Consider the following 13,823-nt stretch of genomic DNA (forward strand, 5'->3'; position numbering starts at 1 on the left):
GTGAGGGGCTGCCTTGTGGTTATATTCATTATGAGATGCTACCGTGCTCTGATTCTGCTGAGCAACATGACTGTTTCCTACCCAAAACATATCCTCTCTTTCGTACACACGATGATAGTCCAGTGTGTGATAGGATATTGCTAATGTGAGAATACTAATGAGTCAGATCCAAAAATAAAAACTGAAAAGTAATTTGCAGCTAAAGGATAAAGCCATCCAGTAACACCATCCTAAATTTCCAATTAGAAAACATACTGCAAACCTATTATAAACATTGGGAGGGACTTGAGGGTTGGAAATTAGTCATTATAATTTATTTTTAAAGTGCCTGTATTTTCAAGCTTAATTGTTTTGGCTTAAAATACCTCAATGCTTGGAATATACTGCCTGCCATCTGAGTTGGTCTTTGGAAGCTGGCTGCTAGGGAACAAGTACTAATCTTTGAGGGAGAGAGTCACTTACAGTTAGAGATTTCATTAACAGACTTGCAGATAGCATATTGGTGCACTTCAGAGTGCTAATTTGAAAGAATAGTATCCCTATCCAAAAAAAAAAAAGAGCAATAAAATGAAAATCAAGAGCATTTTTTTAAAAGTGGAATAAAAGAAGAGGCACTCTGCCATCTGATCAGGTAAACAACCAATTGGTGGAAACAGAGTTGTGATTAATGTCATTAACTCCAAATCCCATATTAGTGTCTGTAAGAGCAGACCAAATGGAACAGAGCAAATTGGTAGCATCCTTCTATTGTATATATAGTAAGTATCATGTACTTAATGGTAAATAATCCTTTTGGGATTTAATGCCCTTTGCAAAGGGCATTAAAAAGCATCTAGTCCAACCTTCCACTTCAAGCTTCAATGGGTTCTAGAATTTTTCCTGAAATTAAATTAATCTGGGGATAACTTTCATAGGATTATATAGACTCCCTTCTAATGAAGTTATGCTAGAGAGTAAATTCTTGGCTCTTCTTCACTATGTTTTGTGATTTCTCCCCCAAGTCAATTACTAAGGAATTACAAATCAATTATCTAAAGAATAGAACTGGGCCATCTGTTCATTTTAGTGAGATACTTTGAATAATAACTGCTTCACTCTATCCAGTTTTCTCCTGTGAAGATGAGAAGGGAGGTCGGTTTGACTTCCTTGTACATTACTTAATGTCAGGCATGCATTTAGGCAGACAAGGAAATAGTTTTCTTGGGTTTTTGCCCAAAGACTAAGCCTAGCTAGAGTACTGGTAGTTGTCCTACTTTCAGAGCCGATATACAATTAGCCATCTGCCTTGGGACAGTAAAAGGAAGATTTTATTGGACAAAAAACTTTTAAAATGATGTTAAGGGCCTCTGCTTAGGTCTGTCACTTCTAAGCCGTTTACTTGAGTAAAAGCCAGCAACGGTTGTTTATGAGCTGTGGGTTGCCGTCCATGGTCCTGATACAACGTTCTTGGTCTGGGTTAGGTTGCTGCTTTCATGTTGGAACACTGGTAACCCAGGCCCAGTCATTTCCTACTCTCATAATTTGTCTTCTTTTCCCTCTTCTTTTAAAAATTCTATCAGGTGCATAACAAAATAGCAAACTATTTTACAGTGATTGTGAGTTCCATGAACTTTCAACAATTTTAGCCCTGTTCTGTCACTTGTACTTTTCTTCATGGGAAGTTGAACATGTATGTTTCATCTCTCACAAAGCCTTCATAATTCTTGAGAATGTTCTAGACAACAGAAATCATGTATCCAGATATCAGGCTTCCCAGGATAAATTTTCATCAGTACGGCATATTCTTGAGAAAAGGCAAATTTTTCTCAAATTTTACTTCAAATTTTTATTTCATATCAGCATTTCTGTTGATGTTTATGACCTTGAAAACGACTTCAAAAAGACCCTGAGGGATGGGATGGGGAGGGAGGTGGGTGGGGGTTCACGATGGGGACCACATGTACACCCGTGGCTGATTCATGTCAATGTATGGCAAAAACCACTACAATGCTGTAATTAGCCTCCAATTAAAATAAATAAATTAATTTAAAAAATCAAAAGGTACATTAGATATACATGAAATTGGCCCCACACTTTACCTGTGTTCATTCTAGACTTTTCCTGCTGGTACCTAATCGTTGAATATGTATACAAACCAGAATAAAAGGAGATCAAATACTCTGGGTCAGATAATATAATACTTATGGAAACATTTGCCTCCTGAAGACATGGATTTAAAACTCTCTCAAAAACACTAGTTCCCTATATAACCAAATCAGATAGAAACAGCAGAATGCATTTTCAGATAACACTGAAATGTTACTAAGAATGGAGTTTCTGCATTATATTTGTTTGGCATCATCACATTGAATATCAAAATGCTTGGTACATAGATAGCCATATAATAAAAGGCTGTTCATTGATTGTATTGTCAAACAGTTCATTAGTGCTGCCACTTGATTCTCAGGATTCATTTTCATGCTCTTAGACTGAATTTGTGAACTGATATTATATAGTTCATATGTGTGTGTGTGTGTGTGTGTATATACACACATATACTGTAGTCAACCAATTAGATTCAGTTATTATTATGTGCATTTATAACCCTATGGAAATGATAAGAAACACTACAGATAAATAATTGTGAAAACAAGGAAAAAGAATAATATTCACTTTTGTTCTTGTTAGCAAGCACAAAGAAAGCAGATAAGTCAGGTTACTGGCTTGAAGACAAATGCACAATACTTACACGATCATCATCAGACAATCTCTTAGTGATGTGAAGGGCACTCCTTCGAGACCTCCGAGGATGGTTTCTGTGTTTGAATAAGTAGTGATTTTCAAGTGATCCAATCTATAAAAGGAAAAATTAAAATAAAAATCCTCTTTCCAAAATAAGTGTGTATAGGTCAGATTAAAACCCAGCTAACTTGCAAACAGGCAATTTTTATTAAGTCCATTTCTTGTATTTGAAGGTAACCTTTTTCTTGATGAGGAAGACACTGTTAGAAGCCTTCCCTTTCTTCTTAGTCTGTTCAGTGAGATGAGCTTCCCAATATTATCATTTGGGGTCACAGCATTCTTAAGGGCTGATGATGCTTCTGTCTTTTATATTTCAGAGAAACCACATTTTCTTTTCTAGGTGATGTTATGTAGATAGACATTTCTAAAAAGTATATTCACTTTACAAAATGTATCCTGTCAGAGAACGATACTGTGTAGAAAGCAGGAGAACTCTTCAGTACTATATATGTGTAGTGCTGCACTCAGCTAGAACAATTTGTTGTTATAAAACACAGTGATTGAATCCATAGTGATGATTGTTATAAGCTACTAGTAATGACTACTTGATTTTCCAGTAGTTCAAAGCTTTGAGCAAGAAGTCAGCATGCTACATTTAGCACAGGTATTCCACTTTAGAGTGTGTAAATTTCTCTAGATGACTATCAATACATTTGGTATCAATACAAATGGTCCAATTTAGAGCTAAGTTCATTATTCTTTTAAGATAATTTCCCTTTATTCCAAATAGTACTTAATTTGAACCTACTAAATTCTGTAGATGCCCTGCATTTTTTTTAAATTGAGACAAGCAATTGACAACGGGTTATTTCATAAGAATTACTTTCTTTAAATTGATGTTTCTCATCACCTAAAGACTTTTTTCATAGAGATGCTTAGGTCCTGCTCCAAGCCTGAATCTCTGGAAGTAAATCTGCTATAAGCTTTACGTGGAGTTGGGGGGAGAGAATAGTAGCCTTAAGAAAAGATCACCAGTGCTTAGCTCTGTTTCTGCTATCAATTGGTTTTGCCTTTTGTCACCTCCTACCTATCCTAGCTTTATTTTGAGGCCTTAAGAAGTTCAAGATGGTGATACATCTAAGTGTAAACAAAGGAAGAAATAAACAGAACCAGGAAAGCACCATCAGTCTTTTATAAGGAATTATTATTTTAAAAACATTTATTAGTAATGTCATTTAACTGGAAATATGTGTATGCAACTCTAGGTAGGTTTTCCCACTCTTTTCTAAAGTTTCTTGTTACTATGCCACCCTTTCCTTGAAGATCCTACCAACAGTACTGATTTACTGTTATTTGTTTGTTTACTGGGACTTGTGATTTTAAAAAGCAGTTCCCACAATGAATGGTCTGGGTTTGGATGAATGTCTGAGGCTAATAGGTGAGAAAAGGAAGAGGGAGTTATTTTTTGCTCTCTCCTCCAGTCTCCTTCCACACAGTTACCAATGCTATTTAGCTTTAGTCCAAAGGATTAAGTTCCCAGGGTTTTTTTTCCCTTCATAGGACACACAAGATGTCCATGGTGCCCACAGTACCCACCAGTATAGTTCTACCCACTACTCACTCTCTTTTTAGACTCCAAGAATTCCTTGCAGTTTCCTGACTTCTAAATAAGTCACTTTCTTTGTATCTCCCTGGTTTCCCACAAGCCGTTTTCTATGCCTTGGGTGCCTTCCCCAATCTCATCGTGTTCCCACCTTTGACTCTTCTTCTTAAACCCTGTGCAAATGTTTCCTCCTTGGATTGTCTTCTTTCCCCTCTTCCCAATTCCCTTCCATCTTCAGTCTTTCAATCAAGACTCCAGGAACAGTTTCTGTTGCTATACCAATTACTTGCAATTGCAATCATTTATTTTTAAATCAGTCTCTAGACTCTTGGTTTCCTGAAGGTTTCTTTTCCTCCTATTATTCCTTAGCCCCCAACGCGGAGCCTAGCACAGAATAAGGACTTGGCAAAAGCAAAACTATTGGTCTGCTACTGGTACACAGAGAAGAGAAGTCAATATGGGCATTGACTTTCGTGCTGGGCATTTCAGGCAGTTTGGCTCATAAAGTTGGAGCATGAAGCCTCTGGCAAGGAAAGGCACATTCTCCAGAGGATTTGAATCTATGGAATCGCAACGCCCACACCGATTACTCATCCCTGACTTCAACTACATCTCTACCACCACCTCTAGAAAAAACGCGCCAAAATGTTTTACAACTCCCTTCTCCCTCATTTCAGTGAACAACTTACAAGGCAAGAAATAAGGGCTTGATTCTGAGCCAAGGGAAGTGAAAGCTTCCATGAGAACTCACAGCCCCCTACACAATGGCTCAATGCCCATACCCCCCAGATATTTATTAACCCAGTCCTCACTTGAGCAGGCAACAGTTCCTTCCCCACCCCCCGCATCCCCCCAAATGGAAACCCCTGGGAAGCTAAAACACATTTGGCTGAGGAACAAGAAAGAAATCCTTTCCCTACCGTCACTTCAGCAGCCTGACCCTTCAGGGGAACTGACCGGGCAAAGTTATGAGGCTCGGACTTTGCAAGTTTCCAGTGAGAGTCCGGTGCTTGCAGTAGAGGGCTGGAGAGTTGGTCCCATGCCTCTCACCCACCTCATCTACCACTCCGAACCCCCCAGCCCCAGGTTGTGAGTCGAGGCCACTGGCACTCTCCAGAGAGAGATGAGCCGTGGGCGTATCTGAGAAGGCTGCAGCGAACATCTCCAAGCCTACTTGGCCCCTTGCAGCAGGACTTGGATCTGATGCTGCCATATTGAAAAGAAGGAAACAGCCGGCTCCTGACGCAGACCTGCTGAGACCCAGGGGGACAGAGCGCACTGCCTCTCCCTGCCCTGGCGCTGGTTGGTACAAGCCTGCATGCATCTCAAGTTGCGTGAACGACAGTTGAGGGATTTTTCTTCCAAACCGCGCGGGAAACGGATTTCAGTTCCAGGAAGGACAACAGCCAAGACTAAGCTGTACCCAGCTGCGGCGGCTGGGTTCTGCCTGGCTGCGCCCAGCCCAAGCAATAAATAATGCAAGGCTTCTGCAAGCGCGCCAGGGGCGAGAGCCGGAAAAGCTCCTGCTCTTTGCCACTGGGCTCAGGAGAGTGCAATCTGGGACTACCACTTGAGAGATAGCGCTCCAGTCCCTCCAGTCCCTTCGGGCCCCAGAAAGTTTCTTGAAAGTGCAAACTCTTACCTGACCCAAAAGGTCATAGCCTAGCTCCTGGGCTATCGCCGAGGCTGCCTCAGGTCCCCCGGGGATCTCCGCCGCCCATTCATTCACAAACTGCCTCTTCGCTTTTACACTGTTCATTGCACACCAAGCGCAAAACAGAGAGAAAGCAGTACACTGCAGAGTCCAGGCTCTTCGCCCCATGGCTCTCACACCGGTTCGCACCCAAGTGGGGAGGGAGGGGAGCGAGACGCAAGCCAGAGAAGCCAGAAACGATCACCCCTTCCACTGCGAGGCTCGGGACCACTTTCGCCCCGGCTTGCTCTGCGATGAGATAAGAGACGCGCCGGAGACGCTGGGCGGTGGCGAGCGCTCAGTGCAGCGTTTCGGTCTCCCTGCCGAGTGGAGCCCCAGCCCTTCCGAGGAGGAATGGAAATGAGTGTTTACACGTCAAATCTACGAAAGCCATCTCTTGACGTCAGATCTACCTGGACTGAGATCTGGATGGTATTCCCGGCGGGGTGGAGAAGCTGCTAAAATAAGCAGCGAGGGATTAAGAAAAGGAAGAAACATTGGCTGGTATTGGTTAAGTCGGCTCCCTTTCTGACTGTAAATTTTGCAGCCGCGAGAAACACCTTCACTTCTCTTTGAGAAGTGCCCCCCATTTGAATATAACTACCAAGAATCAAAGACCTGGAGCGCAGAACACTTTCCTTCCCTTTTGTCCTTTTGTCCATTTTCTTGATCTATGCTTAATTATCTCCTGTGTTGGGGGAGGGAGAGAGGAGGATTTTTATGACGACCCTGTGGATATCAGCACCTGCTATGAAGAACAGGGCCTTTCAGTCTTTCAAATGGGACAGAGGCTGGGAAGGCAGAGACCAGAAGGGAAGCTTCTGATCTGATTTGCCCAGGAGAATGAGCACCTCTGGGAAGACAATGTTAAAGCAACATTTTAAAGAACATATTTTTAGCCATTCAAACCACCTTAGTTAACAAGTTTACATCCTTCTCTCCTCTGTTTCTTAACCTCAGTAAAACAATATCTAAAATTCTGTCTCAGATATTGCAGCACCCACTACCACCCACTTTACAGTCTTTATCAGAAAAAATGATTAATCACATTATTTTAAAATTTTATTTATTTTTATCATACAATTTTTTAAAAGTTTCCTTTATTTATTAACAAGGAAGTGTACCCAAGTAGTATTGTGTTGATTCAGAGAGAGGAAGAGTAGGTTTCATTAACTCTGAAATTTCCATTCTTCCTTCAGGAGACCTTTTCACTTTGGTGTTGAACTGAAACTGTGCCATTACTTTCCCGTAAGAGGCTGTTTCTTTTGGTGGAAGAGTGTTTTCTTATGGAAAGAGAATAAGAAGATGTCTAAATGGTCCTCTATCCCAGAAAAGGGAAGTAAGTACAGTGTACTGTGGATGAACCTTTTCTGATCCTGAGAAGCTGAGCCTGGTGGTAAATGCCAGGGTCTCTCTGCATTCAGCACCAAGGAGTGGACAGCGCCACCAGCACGGGTTGCCTGCGGGAGCTCCGCTTCTGAGTTCCAAGAATCGCCGTCCCCGCAAGAATCAAACTATTTCCTTTTGACTGGTACCACCCCCCTCTTTAAAAAGGAAAAACAGGAACTTGACCACAAGGGAGAAGTATGGTTAGGTCATAATCGTGACTAATTGCATTGGAATTCTCGGGAACACAATGCACTCAGCCCCAAAATAAAATTGCAGGGGATTCAAAGTCACCCGAGAAAGGTTTTTTCTTTCTTGTTTTTCTTTTTAAAGCTCCCAACCGCTGGGGGGCGCAGCCTATTCTAGAGAAAAGAGAAAAGGGTTAAGAGTGGGAGAAAGCATATGCGCTTGTGGAGAAAGGAAGCAAGAGATAACTCTTGACAGAAAGCAAATGAAATGGAGGCTTGATGGAGGATAAGGCTAGTACGGATTTTTCATTTGCCTCCATGTTTTCATAAATGTGGAGGAGATCAATAATTTCTTTAAATATAAAGCTTCTTAATGAGAACAAATGCCAATGTTAATAAACCATGTGATGCAGTTAAGTCTATTACAATAATGTAACTCTCACATGAGCTGCTGTAGAATGGACTCAGATTGATAGTTTTTCTGTTGGCACTGTAAATTCACATGTGTGAGTATTGATGGCTAGGTGAGCTGTCTTTTCGTATCTCAGCTGAGTTGTGGACTCAAGCTCTCTAAGGTATTTCATTCTTACAGCAGACAGATGTTAACTGTGTGCTAGCAAAACAAGAGACATTTGTTGCAAATGTTTAATAATGGTAGGAATGGTTAGAGCAGGAACATGTTTGCCCTTATTATTCTTCAAGCAAATCAGTTGGCAGTTCAAGTAAATAATTAAGGAAGCCGGTGTCTCATTAATGAATCATTTATCTTAAACGGAGCACCCAACGCACCTGGAATAAACATTCAGTTGATATACTTAAAAGTACAAACTAAATTCTCACAATAGAAACATAGTATCCCCATCCAAATATATATATATATATATAGTAATTTATTTTGAAATTCTCTGAATTTTATCTGATGGACCTTAATTGCCACAGTTTCTGGGATGCAGAAAGGATGAATGTTTGCCAAGGCTAAGGGTGCAAATATAGAAGTAGGAGTCATCTTAAATTTGTCATATCAAGGGCTAACCCTGTCCTGCTATGAAGATCATAGTAATAACCTCCAAGCCCATCACTGTCATATTTTATATCATAAATTAGAAGTCCCAATTATCACCCTTAAGTTGGTTTTAATAGCATTTGATTCATCTGATTAATTTATGCAGGAAACAGGATAATTCAGAAACTGCAAAGGACTGTTTCTATTATGAATTATCAAGTCTCATGCCTTTCATGACTGCTCCCAGCTGCACAGTGATACAGTTAATCATTTATTAGGTTTTCTTGGAGGGTAGTGAGGTATTATAAACAGGAGGTAAAAGATGTTCAGAGATCTGTAGATCACCATATCTCTTTAGTATTAGAAAATAAAAACTTCAAACCTTTTGTTACAGTGAAATAAAGTAGATATACTAGAGTGTATAAAACCATGTACCCAATGATTTATCACAAAGTGAACACCATATAACCATTCAGGTCAAGAAAAAGAGTATTGCCAGCCCTTCAGAGTAATTTTTCAGTTTTTTTTTTCTTCAAGAAGCATAAGGGAAGAAGTGAGGAAATAACTTAGATCTAACATTTCCCAACTGTTATATAGACTTACATGTTTTCTTTGGGTAAATTTCCAGTTTTTTAAGGAATCACCACACTGTTCTCCATAGTGGCTGTACTAGTTTGCATTCCCACCAACGGTGTAAGAGGGTTCCCTTTTCTCCACACCCTTTCCAGCATTTATTGCTTGTAGACTTTTGGATTGCAGCCATTCTGACTGGCGTGAAATGGTACCTCATTGTGGTTTTGATTTGCATTTCTCTGATAATGAGTGATGTTGAGCATCTTTTCATGTGTTTGTTAGCCATCTGTATGTCTTCTTTGGAGAAATGTCTGTTTAGTTCTTTGGCCCATTTTTTGACTGGGTCATTTATTTTTCTGGAATTGAGCTGCAGGAGTTGCTTGTATATTTTTGAGATTAGTTGTTTGCCAGTTGCTTCATTTGCTATTATTTTCTCCCATTCTGAAGACTGTCTTTTCACCTTGCTTATAGTTTCCTTTGTTGTGCAGAAGCTTTTAATTTTAATTAGGTCCCATTTGTTTATTTTTGTTTTTATTTCCAATATTCTGGGAGGTGGGTCATAGAGGATCCTGCTGTGATTTATGTAGGAGAGTGTTTTGCCTATGTTTTCCTCTAGGAGTTTTATAGTTTCTGGTCTTATGTTTAGATCTTTAATCCATTTTGAGTTTATTGTTGTGTATGGTGTTAGAAAGTGTTCTAGTTTCATTCTTTTACAAGTGGTTGACCAGTTTTTCCAGCACCACTTGTTAAAGATATTATCTTTTCTCCATTGTATATTCTTGCCTCCTTTGTCAAAGATAAGGTATCCATAGGTGCATGGGTTTATGTCTGGGCTTTCTATTTTGTTCCATTGATCTATATTTCTGTCTTTGTGCCAGTACCATATTGTCTTGATGACTGTGGCTTTGTAGTAGAGCCTGAAGTCAGGCAGGTTGATTCCTCCAGTTCCATTCTTCTTTCTCAAGATTGCTTTGGCTATTCGAGGTTTTTTGTATTTCCATACAAATTGTGAAATTATTTGTTCTAGCTCTGTGAAAAATACCATTGGTAGCTTGATAGGGATTTCATTGAATCTATAGATTCCTTTGGGTAGTATACTCATTTTCACTATATTGATTCTTCCGATCCATGAACACGGTATATTTCTCCACCTATTTGTGTCCTCTTTGATTTCTTTCTTCAATGTTTTATAGTTTTCTATATCTAGGTCTTTTGTTTCTTTAGGTAGATATATTCCTAAGTATTTTATTCTTTTAATTGCAATGTTGAATGGAATTGTTTCCTTAATTTCTCTTCCTGTTTTCTCATTGTTAGTGTATAGGAATGCAAGGGATTTCTTTGTGTTGATTTCATATCCTTCAATTTTACTATATTCATTGATTAGCTCTAGTAATTTTCTGGTGGAGTCTTTAGGGTTTTCTATGTAGAGGATCATGTCATCTGCAAACAGTGAGAGTTTTACTTCTTCTTTTCCAATTTGGATTCCTTTTATTTCTTTTTCTGCTCTGATTGCTGTGGCCAAAACTTCCAAAACTATGTTGAATAGTAGTGGTGAGAGTGGGCACCCTTATCTTGTTCCTGACTTTAGGGGAAATGCTTTCAATTTTTCACCATTGAAGATAATGTTTGCTGTGGGTTTGTCATATATAGCTGTTATTATGTTGAGGTATGTTCTTTCTATTCCTGCTTTCTGGAGGGTTTTTTATATCATAAATGGATGTTGAATTTTGTCAAAGGCTTTCTCTGCATCTATTGAGATAATCATATGGTTTTTATTTTTCAATATGTTAATGTGGTGTATTACATTGATTGATTTGCAGATATTGAAGAATCTTTGCATCCCTGGGGTAAAGCCCATTTGGTCGTGATGTATGATCTTTTTAATATGTTGTTGGATTCTGATTGCTAGAATTTTGTTAAGGATTTTTGCATCTATGTTCATCAGTGATATTGGCCTATAGTTTTCTTTTTTTATGGGATCTTTGTCAGGTTTTGGTATTAGGGTGATGGTGGCCTCATAGAATGAGTTTGGAAGTTTACCTTCCTCTTCAATTTTCTGAAAGAGTTTGAGCAGGATAGGTGTTAGCTCTTCTCTAAATTTTTGGTAGAATTCAGCTATGAAGCCATCTGGACCTGGGCTTTTGTTTGCTGGAAGATTTCTGATTACAGTTTCAATTTCCATGCTTGTGATGGGTCTGTTAAGGTTTTCTATTTCTTCCTGGTTCAGTTTTGGAAAGTTGTACTTTTCTAAGAATTTGTCCATTTCTTCCAAGTTGTCTATTTTATTGGCATATAATTGCTGATGGTAGTCTCTTATGATCCTTTGCATTTCTATGTTGTCTGTTGTGATCTCTCCATTTTCATTTCTAATTTTATTGATTTGATTTTTCTCCCTTTGTTTCTTGATGAGTCTGGCTAATGGTTTGCCAATTTTATTTATCTTCTCAAAGAACCTGCTTTTGGCTTTGTTAATTTTTGCTATGGTCTCTTTTGTTTCTTTTGCATTTATTTCTGCCCTAATTTTTAAGATTTCTTTCCTTCTACTAACCCTGGGGTTCTTCTGCCGTATGACCCAGCAGTCCCACTGCTGGGCATATACACCAAGGAAACCAGAATTGAAAGAGACACGTGTACCCCAATGTTCATCACAGCACTGTTTATAATAGCCAGGGCATGGAAGCAACCTAGATGTCCATCAGCAGATGAATGGATAAGAAAGCTGTGGTACATATACACAATGAAGTATTACTCAGCCATTAAAAAGAATACATTTGAATCAGTTCTAATGAGGTGGATGAAACTGGAGCCTATTATACAGGGTGAAGTAAGCCAGAAAGGAAAACACCAATACAGTATACTAACACATATATATGGAATTTAGAAAGATGGCAAAAGAGACACAGATGTATAGAACAGTCGGTTGGAGTCTGTGGGAGAGGGAGAGGGTGGGATGATTTGGGAGAATGGCATTGAAACATGTATATTATCATATGTGAAATGAATCGCCAGTCCAGGTTTGATGCATGATACAGGATACTTGGGGCTGGTGCACTGGGATGACCCAGAGGGATGGGATGGGGAGGGAGATGGGAGGGGGGTTCAGGATGGGTTCAGCCATGGGGTACACCCATGGCTGATTCATGTCAATGTATGGCAAAACCAATACAATATTGTAAAGTAATTAGCTTCCAATTAAAATAAATGAATTTATATTTAAAAAAAGAAAAATAAAAAAATAGTAGCTATATACTAAGACAAGTATGTGATTAATTAGTCTGTACTTATACTAGAGATATTTGGTAATAGAACATATTATAGAGGGAAATATACCCATAGCAGTATTTTTTTCCCAAGTAGAAAATTATAATATTTGCATGACACATGGGGTAAGCTGGAAGACATTTGGGAATATCTGTATAGCACTTACTAAAGCTATTTTTTGCATTTTTAAAAATGTGATACAGTTTTGACAAGAAAATACAATATAATATTTGGAGCAATATACTAAAATTGAATATGCTGCTGCTGCTAAGTTGCTTCAGTAGTGTCCGACTCTGTGTGACCCCGTAGACGGCAGCTCACCAGGCTTCCTATCCCTGGGATTCTCCAGGCAAGAACACTGGAGTAGGTTGCCATTTCCTTCTCCAATGCATGAAAGTGAAAAGTGAAAGGGAAGTCGCTCAGTCGTGTCTGACTCTAGCGACCCCATGGACTGCAGCCTACCAGGCTCCTCTGTCCATGGGATTTTCTAGGCAAAAGTACTGGAGTGGGGTGCCACTGCCTTCTCCAAAAATTGAATATAGATAACATTAAATTAAGAACTATAAATATACTTCCACCAATGTAACCATTTAATCTCAGATTTTATGCTTGAAAGCCTATATCATTTCTAATCAAAACATTCCAGTGTCAGTCTTTTTTAATTGTTTATGGCTACTGTCAATGAAAAAACAATTTTGTAGAAGAGAATAAAATTTTGAAACAACTTTTACAATCATTAAAAATTTGCAACATTTGATCTTAAATATAGCAATTCTTCCTTTTAGCTCCTTGCTAAATTTACCTTAGGAATTTCATAAGAGGTTGCTGTAAATTTAGAATTCACCTAAATTTTATAAAGCATTACAAAATCATTTTTCTATATTGAAAAATACATGTGCCTTTTAGAAATGTTACAATGAACCTACTTTGCCACAAATGGATAAAGGTATTTAATGCATGGGAAGACTGACATTGGTGCCATTGCCTAAAGATATACCTGCCAAAAGCTTCTTTCTCATCGTCTAACCTCCCATGGCCAAATTTTGGTGGGGATGGTATGCTAATTAACCACTTAGGACATGAACTTCTCCAACAGATCCATAGTTCCTTCTCCTAAGATAAAAACTGGCGTACTTGCAGCACAAAGGTGATAGCAAGACAGACACCCAGCTTGGTTGAGCTCACTCTCTTGAGGCCAGGCCAATGAGTGCTAGGTGTCACTAATCATGATTGACTAATTGCCGACCTGGTTGAATCTTCTCCCCAGGAGCCCAGGATCAGGCTGCTTGCATGGCCCTCCCAAAGGATGAAAAGACCAAATATCTTGAGGCACATCTATAATCCTACAGGCTAGGAAGTTCTATCTACAGGAATGAAGGTAAGAGGATAATAAAG

General features: G+C 39.2%; 1 protein-coding gene and 1 long non-coding RNA gene across 2 annotated transcripts in view; one reads left to right on the forward strand and one right to left on the reverse strand.

Moving 5' to 3' along the window:
- The window catches only part of PCSK1 (proprotein convertase subtilisin/kexin type 1), a 43,808-nt gene extending 37,579 nt beyond the window's left edge, over positions 1 to 6,229 (reverse strand). The window contains 2 exon segments of the mRNA NM_174412.2: positions 2,729 to 2,833; positions 5,967 to 6,229. Of these exon segments, the coding sequence (NP_776837.1) occupies positions 2,729 to 2,833; positions 5,967 to 6,146 (285 nt within the window). The 5' untranslated portion in view covers positions 6,147 to 6,229.
- A 233-nt stretch (positions 6,230 to 6,462) lies between these two features.
- The window catches only part of LOC104968993 (uncharacterized), a 192,618-nt gene continuing 185,257 nt past the window's right edge, over positions 6,463 to 13,823 (forward strand). Inside the window, exons 1-2 of the long non-coding RNA XR_009495407.1 lie at positions 6,463 to 7,356; positions 13,696 to 13,806. This is a non-coding gene — a long non-coding RNA (uncharacterized lncRNA). The remainder of the gene's footprint in view (positions 7,357 to 13,695; positions 13,807 to 13,823) is intronic.

This window comes from Bos taurus, chromosome 7 (genome assembly GCF_002263795.3).
Source record: "Bos taurus isolate L1 Dominette 01449 registration number 42190680 breed Hereford chromosome 7, ARS-UCD2.0, whole genome shotgun sequence".
Taxonomy (NCBI): domain Eukaryota; kingdom Metazoa; phylum Chordata; class Mammalia; order Artiodactyla; family Bovidae; genus Bos; species Bos taurus.